The sequence below is a fragment of the Dreissena polymorpha genome, chromosome 1 (assembly GCF_020536995.1).
Source record: "Dreissena polymorpha isolate Duluth1 chromosome 1, UMN_Dpol_1.0, whole genome shotgun sequence".
Lineage (NCBI taxonomy): Eukaryota > Metazoa > Mollusca > Bivalvia > Myida > Dreissenidae > Dreissena > Dreissena polymorpha.
In genome coordinates this window covers 11,681,717-11,700,313 of record NC_068355.1, presented here as the reverse complement: position 1 = coordinate 11,700,313, position 18,597 = coordinate 11,681,717, and the positions used below count along the sequence as shown (strand labels likewise).

At 34.6% G+C, this 18,597-nt stretch overlaps 1 protein-coding gene across 1 annotated transcript in view; it reads right to left on the bottom strand.

The window, feature by feature from the left end:
• The window catches only part of LOC127865069 (potassium channel subfamily T member 2-like), a 51,960-nt gene that overhangs the window by 21,961 nt on the left and 11,402 nt on the right, over nucleotides 1–18,597 (bottom strand). The window contains exons 8-18 of the mRNA XM_052404940.1: nucleotides 18,013–18,177; nucleotides 16,505–16,705; nucleotides 15,191–15,299; nucleotides 13,989–14,097; nucleotides 10,341–10,490; nucleotides 7,909–8,105; nucleotides 6,233–6,335; nucleotides 5,142–5,174; nucleotides 3,347–3,463; nucleotides 1,488–1,700; nucleotides 580–909 (exon numbers count right to left, since the gene is read on the bottom strand). Of these exons, the coding sequence (XP_052260900.1) occupies nucleotides 580–909; nucleotides 1,488–1,700; nucleotides 3,347–3,463; nucleotides 5,142–5,174; nucleotides 6,233–6,335; nucleotides 7,909–8,105; nucleotides 10,341–10,490; nucleotides 13,989–14,097; nucleotides 15,191–15,299; nucleotides 16,505–16,705; nucleotides 18,013–18,177 (1,727 nt within the window). The remainder of the gene's footprint in view (nucleotides 1–579; nucleotides 910–1,487; nucleotides 1,701–3,346; nucleotides 3,464–5,141; nucleotides 5,175–6,232; nucleotides 6,336–7,908; nucleotides 8,106–10,340; nucleotides 10,491–13,988; nucleotides 14,098–15,190; nucleotides 15,300–16,504; nucleotides 16,706–18,012; nucleotides 18,178–18,597) is intronic.

The following is an 18,597-nucleotide window of genomic DNA, read 5'->3' as shown; positions in this document are numbered from 1 at the left end:
TATAAAACGTCTAAGGAGACTTGTTCAATTTAAAACACTCCATCTTATGGGTTTTTCAAAAATGATGTACTTGATAGTCACTTTGTACGGTATTTAATTTTACAAAGCATGTCTTGTCCAATATGGCTAGTTGTCAATATTTAAGTTCGGTTTAGATATTGTGTAAATAACAATTCTGACCAAGTATTACATATACGTTTGATAAATGCGGCCTCTAGAGTTGAAACAAGGTTCCCTGAGATTTGACCTTGGTGACCTAGTTTGCAAAGGCTTGTGTTGTCTAGATAAATGTGTTCAATTGTGAATGTAAAATGTGAACACACACCTCACATCGCAAGACGCAAGACACAGGGTGTTTATAATAGCTCACCTTGAGCACTTTGCGAACAGATGAGGTAGTAAATCATGTACACCTCTCCACCAACCAACTAACAGGCAAGTCATCTTTGTTCAAATTGCGTGTAAGAATATTATCAAATGATAAATACAAACTTGTATACATATTAAGTACATCTATATCACAAACAGCATTACACAAAATACAAATAAAAGCTTGAATAATATTTAGGGCATACATACTCGTCCTGGTCCATATCCAGGAACTTATCGAGCACTTGGTCTTTCTTGGAAGGGTTCGTCCCCTCCACGTGATGAAAGTCGACGGGTGTAACACTCCTTGGCACTGGCGCTTCCGCCGACAGGTTAACTCCTGATCTACGCCTTAGCAATGGCGATTCCGCCGACAGGTAAACTCCTATTGCATGTATTGGCAATGTCGATTCCGCCGTAAGGTTAATTCCTGTTCCACGCCTTTGCAATTGCGATTCCGCCGACAGGTTAACCTGAGTAACTTTGAACCTGGATTTCTCTATGCATCCATCGGATGTGATCGGTTGTCCATGACTGGAACTTTTAAAATGAATTTGTTATAACGTTGTTATAACGTAAACTTGTTATATCAGCATTAATATCGGTCATAATAATGATCCTTGCAAGCCCTAATAAGCTGTCTACAAGACAACTGTTCCAAACGGTCTGTTAAGTAACTTGCCACTTGTATTACATTTTGAAAATCTAACAAGTTGACTTAAACCTTACACCAATCGTTTCCGTAAATATCAATAAATAACATGACACAGTCTTCTGGTTTGCACATACAGACTGGCACATAGAGAGGTTGGCAGATGCAGGTTGGAAAATACAGATAACGAAATATGGTATCCAGGTTGGGTCATATAGGTTTGCACATAATGAGGACGGCAAAAGGTCGCTTGGTGTTCTAATGAAGGTAACATATTCTTGATGAGACACAGTCTCCTGGTTTACACAAACAGGTTTCGAGACACCGTGTTTAAAATTATTGTAAAACAATTGAAATATAAAGTGTTGTACACCCTTTCATTAAATCAAACCCCGCAATTATTTAAACAATTACTCTACTGCAAAAACAGAATAAAAAGATGTTAATTCACTGAGCGTATACATACTCGACATCGCCATTATCGGATGAATTTTGCCCCTGCTCATGGTCCAAGGCCACTGGTGAAAATGTCGAATCCACGGAAAAGTTCATATGTTGAAAGTCGACGGGTGTTCTACTCCTGGGCGTTGTTGATTCCGCTGATTGGATAACCTGACCTACTTCAAACCCTGCATTGTCCAGTCCGCCATTAGATGAGACCGGTTTACCGAGATTGAAACTGTGAAAAAGAAATGTTTATTACGCATAGGATCAGCTATATTAGGCCTTATATTGGTAATTGCAAGCCAGACCGACTAGATTTTTAGAGGCTGTTTCAATATGCTTTTATTCGTTCAAACATGTTTAAACCTAAACGCAATGGTTTCTATTAATTCTAACTAAATTACATGAGTTTATGAACACGTTCGCCGAGATGGTACATACTGGTTAGCAAATACAGAAGTTTGCAAATACAGGTTGGCACATACAGGTTGGAATATATAATTTGACACGCACTTATAACGACAAATGGTCTAAAGGTTGTCACATACAGATTAGTTCAAACAGATGACGTGGCGCAGTCTCCTGGTTGGCACATACGTGTTTGCAAATACAGAAAGAGGGTGTTCAGCGTTATACTTTTTCCTTGGCAGCAGCTCACATGAAGATAGGCAAAACGAGTTTTCTTATGTAACTGACACTTTTGATTTCGGGAACTTGGCCCAACCAGACCCTGGTAACCGCTTCTGCTGGCGAGTAAAATGAAATTATTGGACTGGCACGATTTGTAAAAAACACCTCCATGTTTTTTCGGCAGGAAACGGTCGCCACCAAGATTGACTTGAGCCCACTAACAGGATACCAAAAATGACATAACAACATAATAGTAACCCGGATTGGTCTGCGCCCGGAAGACCAACGACCTCGTAATGCACTGACGGTCTAGGGTGGGTGTTAAAGTTAACTTCTTGAGCTAATCCATCGAAGACGCTTGCAACAAATGTCCGGGTTTTAACATGTAAACAGGCGACACTATCTAGCTATTTGTATGTGGGTGTGTTTGCCATAATGCAAACATACATATTGATTTTTAATTTTGGTAGCAGTAAATATGCCCTTTAGTTTGGTTTTCAACTACGTTTGCAAAGCTATATGAGCCCTTGGATATTACTACTATAAGTCATGTAAAGGTGTGAGCTGATCTGGGAAGGTATGTTCCGAACCATTCCTTTGAGAAAAGGAAGGGTCCCACGTGCACATGTTTAAAATGAATTATTTCATGATTTCAAGTCTCGTTAAAAAATCGAAAATGGATATAAAACACTTTATCAATGAAATCATAATATCCGAGGTTTATTTGAAAAGCTTTCGTAAGCTGCTTTATAATAATTTAAATTCCACATGATGCTTTTATTTGGGTCAACGTTCAATATTTTATAATACTTACATCATATCACTTCTTGTGATTTGTTATTTAAAAACCACTTATAACTCATTTAGATGAAAAAGTACTCGCCTCAAACGTGTAATGTAAGTACAGTCTGTATAATTCAGATGGACGCGTGGTACACAGTGCAGCTCATTCTTAATGTGCAATACGGGCTTTACAAAACAAAATATCATCATGTGAAATAACTCTAAGTGTCTTTACTGGTTGACAGGGGACTGCGATATCAGTTCTGTATGTCCTTATACGGGGTGGAATATTGGTCATTTACCCCATGATAATTCCTACTTCTGCTAACATGATGCAATATTTCATGTTTTTCTAGTTTTGTTGAAAGCGTATTCCAATAAATGGGAGGCTAGGAACTTTGTCCCACATTCAATAATGAAAGCCACGAAACTTAACTGAATGATTCACTCTATACCAAACTTCCTTACCTGGATCGACAGCTGTTGTCGCTGTTTGAGATGAATTTCTGTTCCGTTTCCTTGACTGGTATGCTCTTTTCTCCCAATGAGAACGTCGCACGTTTTACACGATTTGCAAGCTCATAGCTAGGCATAACAAGAAAACACAATTAAGATATAATTAGTGCATTTGCGGATAAATCCGCCCTAAAAACACTTCCCGTTTGTTATATGATTGCAGAATACAGATAACATATATGTTGTGAAAGAAAAGAATTGCAGGTAGTAAGCATACTATTTAAATAAATTATCTGCAAACAGTGTTTGTCCATTGCTTCTGAAATGCAAACGATTTTCAAACAAATTTATTATTAAAGGGATCTTTTCACGCTTTGGTAAATTGACAAAATTGAAAAAGTTGTTTCAGATTCTCAAATTTTCGTTTTAGTTATGATATTTGTGAGGAAACAGTAATACTGAACATCTACCATGGTCTAATATAGCCATTATATGCATCTTTTGACGATTTTAAAACCTAAAAATTATAAAGCGTTGCAACGCGAAACGATTAAATAATTTGGAGAGTTCTGTTTTTGTCGTTAAGTTTTGTGAAACTACGAAGATTGCTTATATAAGGTATAAAATACGTCAGGTACGTGTACTCGGCGGAATAGCTCAGTAGGCTAAGGCGTTTTTACTTCAGGACTCTGGCAGGACACCAGGGGTCACTGGTTCGAAACCTGGACCGGGCAATGTCCTTTTCCTTTTTTAAATTTTATTCTTGATTTTTTACTGGAGCTGTTACGATCCAATGCTTACATTTATCGATATAAAGCATTTAATAAATAAGTAAAAAAATGCCAAAATCTGTGAAAAGGCCCCTTTAAAGGGACTGTTAATGATGTGCGATCCAAACTCTGAAGAGTTTATTTAATAGCTGAGTGTAAAACAATGCTAAAACACAACTGTTATGTTTATTAGAATGTGCATATTGTTTTTTCATCAACATATGTATGCAAAGTGTTTGCAAATTAGATGCTTATCTCGATCCGATTCCTTACGAACATAACATTTTGCAAACTTGTGCTGCATATTTTCTTCAATCGCGTGCTAATAATTGTCATCATGAGTGTTTGCAATGTTCTGTTTGCATGTGTTTGCAAACCTTTTGCTAATGTATTGCTTATATCTTTCCAATTTATGACCTGTTGGTTATTCTGCATATTTGCTTTATATACTTAACATATCTTTTATAATAGTATAAACATATATTGACAAAAGGAAACTGTACACACGTCGTAAAAGATAGACCCCATATCTGGAAAGTTTAGTGAAATTTCCGTGAAAAAATGAACGAGTTAAGAGAGCTCCAACCGAAAAGAGATAATCAAAGGATAAATACAAAATACACTTAAGGGCGTTTATATAATAGAAACATATAATAATGGCGGTGGTTATTGCTGAATATATGTTCAAAAATTTAACAGCACAAAATCGTCATTCTTACCCAAAGCCTTGTCTAGCAACAAATTTAAGAAACCACTCAATTCTTCGCCCGCAAAGAATTAAACAAAGTGATAAAAAATATCCCTAAAATAATGGCATATACTAAATTAAAAGAACACACAAGTAATTATGACAATTTATCTAATCAGCATGTTTGGTGGAATTAAACTTCTTTTTAAATTGAATTGTTACATAAATGTGTCGTTCAACATTCAGTGAGAAAGGCTCCAGGATTAACAACACAACGAGGATGGATTTATTAGGGAATCTACGGTTTTAAAAGCAACATTTCCGAATATATTCATCACCGGACGCTTACCCCTCCTCCAAAGCGACGAACATTCCCAACACTCTGTAAAAGATCCAAGGTGTTTATTTGGGAATAAACGGTTCTTTAGAATTCTTGTGCAGAAATGTTCGTGTTTTTCTCTAAAAAGTACTTTTATGACTACTTTCATTTCTTTACAAAGTGACTACTCTTAATTTAAACTAAAACTTACTTGACTTTAAACTACATGGAAACACGTTTAACTCGAACACATAATTATACCAAAGTCGTCGATATGATGGTTTAAGCCGTAACTAATTTGTTAGTTTTATGAAGCTTATTTTGCGAATTAAAGTATCTGCAGAATCTGTCGAATTCTTGTGTCGAAATGTTGGTATTTTGTCTAAACGTACTTTTTGCGACTACTTTAATATATTTAAAAAGTTCTAATGCAAAACTTAACCTAAAACTAAATTGGTTCAACCTACATGGATAAACGTTTAACTAAAACTAAAACTTACAAAAAAGGTCGCATATTTGATGGTAGGAGTCGTAACTGTTAGCCTTATGGTTATTAAGCTAGTTAAACAGTAACGTTTACTATCCAAAGGCTATATAGAAACTCATAAACTTCGTTTGAAATAAACAATTATAGTAACACAATTACACTGATATGTTACACATGCTTGGAATAAGCACTTATAAGCAACTACCCCTAATGACTTAAAACTCTTAAATGTCTTATAAGAATAATATTATGCAAAAGAACCTATCCCGGCAAGGTTTAACATTCATTATTTAGTAGAGTTAAACATTTTAAGCGTATAATAAAGCCGTAACAGGCTTAATATGCTATATATGCTGGAAGAAAAGAGACACGTTTTACTTGTTATACGAAACAAGTTTTAACAAGCAAAATAAAGCATCGCACATAGCTGGACGTGGATATATATTTGGAAATATAGTAAACAAGTAAAAACTCAGTTTTGCCTTTTATAATATTCTTTAGCTCCTGCCCAGGCTGCAGAGTGATGTTGTAGAAAACGTTCTTTTCCATATAATGAAGAGATGCCATTAATCAGGGGATATATATGTTAACATAAAACTCCATGTTGGCTTATGTATCAGAAAAGTGTTCTTACCCTTTATGTAGTGTTAGGGTACTGAAGACACTCTCTTCCTCACCATATTCCTCCTCCTCCTCCTCAGAATTCATGTGACCCTGCAGATCAGAGGCTGTACGCTCTGCAAACCAAGGCAATTCATGTTACATACAAAAGCCGAATACCTACGAATACCTTACATGCTTAGTGGACTTTTACTCTCCCATAGTTATTTTCCGTAATTAGATGCCTTCGTAATAAAATTAAACGAATACCAATATTAAGTCAAGTAATTTACCTCTGTGTTTCTAAATTTCATTTTATCAAACCATTGTACTACTATATATATCCAACAATGAAATGCCAACAGTTCCATAAATTTATCAATTTTTATGTCAGTCACATTTCTTATGTCATAGGTCTTGGTCAAACAATGTTCATAAAGACCAAGGACATATTGGTACCTGTAGTCGATATAGAGATATTGGATAAATACACGCACTCGTTTTGTTGAAATATCTTGGTACAATAAGGGGCACAATTGTGCATGTTTTGCAATTATGAGTTATGGAATATAATAAGTGACCTCACACATCAACTCTAAACGCATGAGTGAAGATTCGTTTGAATACTTCTAGTCGAAAAATTGATTTAGATAGGTTGCTCATTTACATTAAACAGACTTTGAACTGCTCAGACGCTGAGAATAATACCTCAATCAATATGTATGTATTATATAATAAAGTACAATTAACGATTTTTCTTAGATAACAATTGTTGTATTAATGATCATTGCATTCCAGAGCACTTTACAATTGACTATAATTTATACGTGTAGACATTTATGACTTATATAATGTAAATTGCATGTAAATGTAGTAGCTGGAAAGAACTTTTTTCTGTTTAACAATGTTTTTCAATAAAATTACGCTGTGTCACTTCATGTTCCGAATATAAATTATATAATGTTAATAAAGATATCCCAACATTGATCTTGTTTATTAACTTTCTTATACAAGCTACATATAGTATTGGCGTTCGTTATAGCCTTTTGTGGTTAGGCTTTCACTGTGGGTTTGTCAAAATTAAAAGGTTATAGTGTCTGTGAATGGGGCATGATGATCTTGTTGTTGTACACTAGTCGTTAGATGGTGTACTTTGTATATTGATCGTGAAGTTATTACACTGATACAAACGTTAGTCATTCTATACAATCATTCATTCAGCACATATTTCATTAGTTATGTTCTTTAGTAACTGTCATAATGTTTGTTACTATAAAAATTCTTTTCTATCCAATACAAACTTGTTAGAAGTGTCAGTATATAAGGGAAAATCGAACATGAGATAATCCGAGAGAGATCTTTTTTAAAGGTTCTGACATATAATCGAATGACCACTTCTCTACTGCCAAACCGCTAATAAATCTCTACTATCAAGGCTAGAGATTTCCAGATACACTTAGTATTCGAGCGTTTGTTAACAGTATACAGATGTATCGATATCTATTACTTATTTTGGACACAATTATCATCCCCACTGTAGATGTACACAGAGCTCCTGCTACTAATCATTAACAAGTCAAGTTCAATCTCTCACAACGAAATGCTATAACTAACTATCTACTTATCAAATCCCATAAATCAGGATCCGTAGATAATGTTCATATTTTTATATTTTAATCCCCAATAGTGTGTGCCCTTTAGTTTACTCACCCATAGTTTTCCCCCTTACTGACTTCGTCTCATCGTCTTTCATGGTGTCAAGCTGCCCCTTGGAGTATTCCTCCTTTGCGACACTGATGTAGAAGCACATGTCAGAGGCCTTGAGGAGGTAGCTTGGGCCAGGGTTAAGCTGTAAGTGGGGGTCATCTACCTTGGTGTCCAGCACGGCAACCAGTGAGATTCCAAACCTGGTAATAAGAAACTGAGTAGTTGTAGAGATCACAAACAAAAAGATGGAAGAAATACTTAACCGACAAATTGTTGGTTGATGAGACATAATAATCACTGAGGTACCTAATTAATTAATAGTTTAGATACCTAAACATGTAAAGTTAAAGAAATCAAGCCATTTAATGATAGATATATGAAACCTAGTAATGGTAGAGATAACTTACCTGGTCATGTAAGAGATATGAAACATAGAAATGGAAGAGTTACCTAACCTAGTTAATAGTGGATATACCAAACCAGTCTATGTCATTTTTAAGAACAGTAGTATTTGTAGAGATACCAAACAACATAATCGGAGATATACATAACCTAGAAATAGACAAGATATGAAACTCCAGTAATGAGAGCGATACCTTATAAAGTAAAGTATAAGGTACTCAACTAATAATAAAGGTTAGACATCCCAAACATTTGTTTGTTGAGATACCTAACGAAGCAATAATAGAGATAATGAACGTATTTATTGTAGAGATACTAAACCAAATAGTAGGTAGGGATATGTAACCCAGCAGTCGTAGAAATAAAACCCTTAGTAATGGTAGAGGTACCTAATCAAGTAATGGTATAGATGTGATTTATAAAATATAAGTAAATAACGCAAATTTAAAGTAACTAAATGATGGGTTGAATAAAAACATTTTACATGTATTAAAAATATCAAATAAGAGTATCTAAATTTTGATAACCTGAACACATGCTATTTTAAAAACTAACATATAAATACAAGTTTATTACGGCGTGGTAGAAAGGCATATTGGTGGATTTTTGTATTAAGTACTTGAATGTGTTTTTAATATATTCCCATGTATGCTTCATTAAACCAAGGTATAGTTTTTAATTCAATCCCAATATTTAAATGCTAAGTGTTTCAAGGGCAATACACACAACTAGTAACAAAGCCAAAATAAAACGAATTTATGAAAATGAAACAAATGTAATTGAATTTTTCCGATTGTCGGGATTTAAGTACAGTCAGAATGAAGTATTGTTCGGATTTACAATCGTCTTAAACGAATTCAGACTTTACCTAAGACAGCTCTGTGTGTGTTGTTAAACAACAGTTTTCTTGAGATTTACCTATCATTGTAATTTGTAATATAACATACCAACTCTTCGCTTTCTTTCAATATAAATAATCTGAGTCCGAATACTAAAACACTATCATAGGGGAAAAATTGCATCCCGAGGAGATCGATTTCACCGAGGCTGAATTGCACACCAAATAGTTTTGTTTTTGTATTTGAGGCATCAGATATTGTTTAAAATTGTGTGTTTTTAAATATTTATTTAGCTCTGGTGAACTACATGTATAATTGACTGGCAAGATTTCGACAACTTTGAAAGAGGATCTCAAGCCACCCACTTCCTTTGAAGTGTAATTAAAAACATAAATAAGATAAGTTTCGTTCGGACTGACGGACGATATATTACACCGTATCCGAAAAGCTTAACATGAGCACTATATGTTTAGATAAGCAAATACAGCATTCAACAATGATATTTATATACCAGATGCATATTAATACATTTCATCTACTGAATAAGGTTACACAAGTTTTAAGTAACCTAAGTAACAATTTTTGGTCCAATAACATATAACTATATTACAGCGTGATACGAATATATCCGATTCCACTCAGAGTTGTCATTTTCTGTAAAGGCAACTAGAAATACAGGGCGTCTATCCGACTAAAACAGAAAACCATTACAACCAATCACTATATAGCATCAAACTATGACCATCTTATCATATGGTTACAAGGTAGGTACCCGTGGCGTAGTGGATATGGTGTCCGCCTAGCAATCGGGAGGTCATGGGTTCGATCCCCACTGTGGAAGCGTTCTTTAGATCTCCCCCATAGATACCAAGGAAACAGACTCGATAACGTTTCATATAAGCCTTAGGCTTGTTATGCAATCGAGCTTAATTAAATAGATTTAAAAAAGGTAAGTACAATTGACAATATCAAAGCAAATAATGATATAAAAGTGGGTTCGTTTGATTAGGCATATATTCCTGATATCGCATTTGTCATGACCAACATTAAAATTGCAACTCCGAGCTGGCAAGTTGAAGTTTGAACCCATGCAATTTCATGGAATATTAATTAAGCACAGTCGGCAATATTTAGCATATTGCAACGAAAAGTAAATGAAGCATAGCACTCTGTTTAAACTAGTTGATATCTCACCTCTGATGTGCATCTGCGGAGGCCTCGGTGAACGTTTTTCCCTCGTACGAAGAAAAAAACATGCTGTCACCAAGTTGTATGTGGTATATCTCGTTGCCTGAGTGACGCCCGTAAGTATGCTGCCATTTGTCCGCTTGCTTGGTCCCATCGCTGTAATTGATGTTACATGTGCATGTGGAAAGACAGTGGTCGTAATGAGTACACATGTATTTTCCAGGCTCTGAACACATTTTGTTTCAGGCTTTTTGCTGTATGCCTTTCATGGTGTCGCACTGATGTGAAGCGGTCTATTGAATGGTATTATTATTTTGAAATGGGCTGGCTATATATGTATTTAAAACGTCTCTTACATGTTTATTTTTATAATATTTGTCTTAATTTACATTTTTGTAAACTATATTCTTTCATAATACCTAACTTATTGAATTTTGTAAGCACATACATGCTAACATTGTCCAATTATTTGATGATTTTAGAAAAGAAGCTTGTACTAAGTATTTTTATACTCTGTGAACAATGACATAGACCGTTAATGAAAAATACCTTGATCGGCTTAAATGTTATCATTTTATAATTCTTTAACATAGAATATACTAATGTACTAAAAAACGTGATTTAATAAAGGCACATCAATTGGATTACCATATTTTCTGTTTTACCATTCATAGTGTTTTTAAATCATTTTGTCAATCAGTTCAGTCATAATAATATATATGTAATTTATATATAGGAAGGGTTGCTCGGTAGTTATTGTTGACAGAAGCAAGAAGCAAGCTATGCTTGGATTTAAATAATGTCTATCAAGGATTGAGCAAGTAAATCAGCACTCATTCGTTCAGAGTTATATAAGAGAACATTATTAACTTCAAACCTTTCCCAAAATACATGAGCAAAATCAGAATGACACAGCAAACACCACGACCAGTTGATTCCAGTATACACCCACACAAAAAGTGGGCGGGAGTACAACTTAAACCGGCCTGAAAGAAATGACTTTTTACCCAAAACCATCCACACATGACTCCGCATGCAGTTAAATTTCACAAGTTGTAAAAATTACATTCTGGACTCTGGAGTACGGCAAGATTTGAACCTAGGTGTATTTGTAGAGATCATAATAAAATGTTACCTACTAAATGTTAGCATTAATTTCTTCCCCGAAAACGCAAAGCCAAGAGGTTAAAACTTAAATTTCGACTGTGTGGTTTCCGACGAAAATACGTATTTGTTGTTTAATCATATATATGACCACATGTATATGGACTGTTTAGACTATGGAAGTTTTGATTGACCTTAAGATCTGGCCTATTTTTAATATTTCATACAAAATATAATAAATCTTGTAATTGATGGTTCAAAGTTGTATATTTTTGCTACTTTAGTAATAAGCAACAATAGTAATGATGCAGTTATTGTAAATTGTAAATGGCGCAGAGTTTTGTATGCTTTAACATAAAATGATAAATGTAACGCATGCAAACATCCACAACGTAGGCTAATTTGAAAGTTTAAAGTTAAAAATTGCATGAGAATATATCTGTATACCGGTAAATGTGTGCCCACGGACATTCCAATATGCACCATTAATGTTGCATTGGTGCTACACAATAAAGCTTGTTCTAGGAGCCTGTAGAGTGCACATGGTCATGATGGAGGACACACTTTCTGTACAAACATACAGCCCAAGCCCATATTCATCAAACTATTGAATACAATGGGTGCTTTCATATGATAAGGTGTATAGAATTGTTAATAACCAAATACCAAAATGCTTAAATATGTGATTAAATCATTTACCTTGGTAGAGTACCTGTTACTGACCCTTTGCCATATCTATGGGGAATACAATCGTAAGATGAAAAGAAATTTACAGAGTGGGTTTAAGCACACAAACAACTATAATTTTAAAAATAGCATGATACATATGCATATTCAGTTATATCAAAATCGATCAAAATAATCATATATGATATATATGTTGAACACGAGGATTTGCTGCTGAACGCAAACCAAATGGTAACATTTATTAATGTAGAAAACCACAACTTTATTGATGTGAGTACCAATCTATTTAGCAAATAGTTGATTAATGTGTAATTCAAAACGCTGTTCTGTACGTTAAATAAGTACATTCCAAATATGTTCATTTACTATATAAGTCTTCACTAACCATGTAGCCTTCGAGGCGTGGCTATTTTGGACACCAGGGACATGAATTGTACAATATAAGTACATGATCACTAAACAATGTTACACACCAAATAATAAACTATTGACATGTGTGGTTTACGAGAAGAAGACAATTAACCGTATTATTTATATATTTATTTATTTAAGATTTAACACCTATGGCGTTAGTATTAACCCAAAGAACATGATTTGATAAATTTAACTAGAGGATCCAGGCACAATATGTTGACACAAATATAAAACCAATTACAAGTTCAGAGTAATCGATTTTGTACAGCATTGGTGAGCTCAATATGAAGCGGACTAAAATGTTTTTAACAACTTTGAAAACAAGACTCGTGAAGTTCCATGAAATCTGCCCTGCGGTTGAGAATGAGGATTTGTGTAAATGAAAGTTTAGGGACCAATGATGATTTAGGACGAACAACCTACGAATGTCCAAACGCTCCACTTGTGCATAACGAGAGCTAACATAAACTTTGAAGAAAGTTAAAGTTATAATTAATATTATATTTCTTAAAATTATTGCACACACACATAGCTATTTAATTGAAAACCAAATAATTAAACTATAACCAAAATAATCAAATTTCAAAGAAAACATTTGTAAAGACATGATGTTCTTGCCATTTACAAAACGATTAGCAAAAACAAAATTAATGTCTTAAAAACGTCTATTTTACAACTTAATGTATTTGGTCACTATGAATTAAAAAGTTAAATATTGCGAAACGAAAACGAAACGATGACTCATTCAAGAAAACAAATCATTAAGGTTGCAAGCAGAATTAGAAGCAAAAACCATCCCTACTTAAATGAGTCTACATTTATATATATATATATGAGTCATTAATAAATATCAAAACCATAATATTATCGCTATTTTGTATTTGAATAATAACTGAGCTGTATGGTCTTCAAATATTAACTGCATCGTTCACGTGCACTAAAGAAATAATATTTTGAAAAAAATATCAACCCAGTTCAATACATCATTGCAGCTAAAGATTTTATATTGGTTGAAGCGATCTTAGCTACCTTACATCCACTACTGTACACAACTGACTAAAATACATGTATAACATAATACTTGTGCTTTTTATGAGTACACAAAATTAACCTGATATTTAACATGTTATTGCGTTTTTCATGTGTTTGTGACTTAAATGTATAGGATAAAAACACTTATTTTTTAATTTTCGTAATTATCTTCAATACCATTTTAAAATCAACAATCTTATTATCTGTTTAACACAAAATTTCTAGTCCCTACACATATACAACTATGTGTTTATTATGCAGCACTAAGTATAAGTTTGTCTCGCCTAGAGAAACAAGCGAAGGAGACTTCTTTAAAAATCAGTAACAAGCAATGAAGACTACTTTGTAACCAACGTAGTCACACGCAAGGGTAATTATTTTAAAGCAAATTAGTTTATTAAAAGAGTGATTACTCACAGGTCTCCTGAGGTGTGCACGAGCAGTGAGACGAGGGTAGACAACCCAGGGTAGAGACAGTTGTTGGCCAGCATGGCGTACTTGAATTCATCTTCACAAATTACATGCTCTGAAATCAAACATGCTTGTTTACATTTTTCATAAGAAAAATCATGTAATTTAATCTTTTCTTTCTTCAAATGCTTGCAACTGACAATTATGCAAATCATATTTAGAAGAGAGTGACCATATAAATATGTTCATGTTCAATCGCCAAGTTCCTTATATTGCAGGGCCGGTATTCAAACTCTTGATTTTCGAATATGTAGCCGTGCAATTTACAAATTTAAATATCAGGCCTGATACGATTATTTCGTTGTTTTACTTGTTTAATTTGTCTACACACATACTGTGTTCAGTTCTTTAAAAGCTTTTATTCTGAAATACACAATAGAAGGACTCAGTGACAAACTTACATTTTTTTGAACATTAAGAATAATATAAAGTGCTAATAATGCATCCTGCTTGTTGGTTTGGTTTGTAGTTAAACCGTACCGTACAAGTATGATTTTCTCCGGGTAATTTCTTTTTCCCCCAAAAGACAACACAAACAGTGAATAATTTTACTAAAAAAACTTAATTTTTGAATATTGCTGCTTTTAAGTTCGTGTCACTTTTCATGAGTCTAGTAAGCAAAAGTAGGAGCTGGGACCAGCTAAGACCACTGGGTCCTCATAACGAATCCTCAGGGTTGGAAGGACTCATAAACTTAATAACACACACGTTTTACCAGTGGTTTTCTACATTCTGTGTCGCAGTTATATTGCCGTCGATGCAACGATTATGTACATGCATGCGGTCTATTTAATTTGTAAGAACCATGTCCTTGCAGGTATAAGGGATTCTCTATACATGTAATAAATGTTATGTACACCTTAACCTTCCAACATAGAAGTGCTTCAAAATTGCAAGGGTAAGTGGATATTGTGAACGATTAAAGATCATGAGGTTCCTCGTTCGATCCCCACTCTGAAAGAATTATCAGTGTCTCCACGAGGACACCAAGTCCTGGGTCTTCCAAAGATACTGGCTCGATAGCATCTCAATAAGTTAAAGGCTTTTGAGAAAAGCGACCAAAAAAGAAAAAGTTTAAACTAGAGTAGGAACAAGAACATCTTAAGCATACGGGAAAATTTAACATCGGTTTTGTTCTCCAGGCCTACCTGCAAACTTCACATGGATCTTGTTCTCTGGCTTGAACAGCTGAATGTACTGCTTGCAATTAGGGGCAAAGTCCTTAACAGCCCAGGATCGCATAATGGTGTGCTGGTCCTAGACCATGAAAATAAAACTATAGTTAAAGTGGTGTAGTGTACAAAAGACACCTGGTAAGAGTCATGTCACCGCCGACAAGAGCGTGTAACAATACTGAAACTGAAAATTCAAAATGGAAGAGTAAACAAGTTTTTTTTAGTGTTTGTCATCATTTTGTAGACAATACTGGAGTTATTTTAAAATGTTAATTTCTCGTTCCAGAGACTAAAGTAAACCAAATGTTTTAGGGAAAAAATCCTTGGTAAAATCCTTAATATAAAAATGTCATGATTTTTTCTAGATAAAACCCACTGTTAATAATTTTTCAGATCTGATTTTCACAGAAATGAAAAGGGGTATTAGGAAACGGGAACGATCTTTCCTCAACGTATGATTTAAAAATTTCTATAGAAAGCTAGATCTTCATTACAACCATCTGTCTTTAAAATATGACGTTGACATAAATAAAGCAGGCTGGATATTGATTGAGGGCACCTGTCCTCAAACAATTAGCTTGAAAATTAATATAGCAAGCTGAATTTTAGTGGAAAATATGTTCTCAAAACAGTACGTTGACCAAACAACAAACTTATATAGCAATCTTGTTATTGCATGCAACGCGTCGCAAGAAACCTTCAGTTCGTGTCGAGATAGTTTAAAGTTTTTCAATGGCGATAGAAGATATTGTTCTGAGAAGCGATAGGATGTTCATGCAGGCATTTTTCCAGGATTGTTGTCAGTCACATTCGTTAGACAGCGCTAAAGCGGGTTGGTGCGGAAGAGGGCAAGCCCCGTTTCGCGTGTCGATATTTATATATTTCGTAAATGATCTCAATCAAAATATACACTACTTTAAAGCATGAATCATGTTATTAAAAAAAAATGGTGCATATACAGGTAATATAATTAACTGGGGAATTTCTGATCAACTGTTGATTGTATGAGGAAATATAAAAATATTATGTACAGAAGATTGGAATCATATTTTTAATCCAAAGAGAATACTTATTTACATAAATAATGATGAGGCGTTGATTATATTTTCTTGTTACCTCTGCATTTGATATTGAAAAGACCTTTTGTTCTGATTCAATATTACGACATTCATTTTAAGAAAAAAAATAGACACAAAGCAATTGTTCTTTTTTAAGGTATCACATACAGGAAAATAGTTACAATCTCTTACTGACATAACAAATCTCAAAATAATGCGTTCAACTTACAGCAATTGCTCTGTTTTCCAGATGTCTCGGCGCCAGTATGAAGCACGCCTCGGCCTGGGCAATGCGGCAGCGTTTAAGGTCCGTCTCCCTGAGCACGGATCCGCGCATATATACTACACGCTGGGACCAATTGGGATCCTTGAGGATCACCTGCATATTTCTGTCCAGTTCATCCGCCGCCATCAGTACAACCACTTGCTCCTAAGCGAAAATGTGGAAATTAAGGATGGATAAGAACAGAAATAAGTCTATGAACATGATTGCGCTTTGCAAACACGTGTCTCATACCAAATCCGGCCAATTAGATCTAGACTAACCTGCGCAGTCGTACATTCATAAACAACACCATGTGTGCAAAATGATTTATTGGATAAGCCTAGATGTTTGCTTACAAGTAAGTGTGGGAGAAAAAGGCTTTGTATTTTGTTCTGCCTTTTTACGTTTAATAAATACATATTTTCAATCTTAATTATTCTGATGATGATATGAGTAAAACTGTTTGAATTACAGAGCAATCGAATATTATAATTTTTCATTACTCAAAGGCAATACTACAGAGGTCCATCATAGTTTTTTATCCAATCGTAGGACATTTAATTATTGTTCAATACAAAGGACTTAATTTAAAGTAACACACGTCAGGACCTATCATAAATGGGAAGAAAAACGACCTGGGAATCTATATCTCATTGTAATGCAATACGTAAAGGGTTAAGTACGTTGGGCATTAAGTGTAAATTACGTTGGACGTCAAGTGCCAATTATGTTGGACGTCAAATGTCAATTACGTTGGACGTAAAGTGTAAATTACGTTGGACGTCAAGTGTCAATTTCGTTGGTAGAAACATGTTAAACTTCACAGTGTTAACACACAACGCAAAAAGGCTTCATGAGTTTATTTATTGAATTAATTGCCTTAGATTAAGTGCGCATAAAGCATATAGAGGGATACGCACAAATAATGTCTTGAACAAATAAGGTCTTCATAGCATAAATAGCATATTCATATTTTTTCAGTTTGAAACGCAGAAAGGCGTACGACTAGTTTACAACACTTATTTCACATATTGTACAAAGATGTAGGTATCCTATATTTAAAAAAAATAACTTCTTGCTTTTCTTCCTCGTACAAGTAACATATGAATAAAGTATGACGTAGATAAACAAAAACCTGAGAGACAAGTTGATGATACAAAGTATATAACTGTATAAAGACTTTTGCACCACACGAGGATTAAGTCTTGGGTTTCTGCAAAGTACATACTCAGAGACAAGCTTGCGACACAAATTACACATGTGCATCGTGACAGACCCACCAACCGACCAGCCAACTGACCGACCGACCGGGTGATTCCAATATGCCCCCGCAAACTTAATTTGCAGAGTAATTATTACAGTAAATAATTCCTCAGTTTTAGGTTTAGATAAATACGGGACTTTAAAAAGTAGCTACATCTTTACATGAACCAGGCGTGCTGTCTCTTTACAAAGTAGTATAAGTCCCTCACTTCCAGTTTTCGGTGAGCATAGAACTCCGACAGAAAGTCCATGACGGTTTCCGTCTGCAGGGTGCGAGACACAACCACCACGTGCTTGTTTCCCGCGGCACGACGCTCCGTATACTCACTGCCCATCTTCATACGCTCTACAATCGTAGAGGCTATCGTCTGAATCTGACATGAGATATACAATAAGGGTTTGTGCATGTTTATTATTACACGTTGGCATATTTGCATACATTATGGAAATCAATAACAAGAGCTTTTTATACAGACACCATGTTCGATTATTTATCCGATTTGATGGTATAATGAACATGTGACCACAACAATATATGATCGGTTAAAAAATTAAATATAAAAGTTATAATGGATGTATTATACAGAAGAATAAAATACAAAGATAAGAATGAGAAATGTGTACATGCCAATACATAAGATTTCCTCATATGTACCAATCATGGTAAGCACATTTAATTAACTGTGCTTTCGTGTTGTGCACGTAAGCTACCTAAACATAAAATAAAAGCAGAATTCCTGACTTCAGAGTAAAATTGTTTAGTTGCAAACATACAATGTAGTTCCGATTGAAGC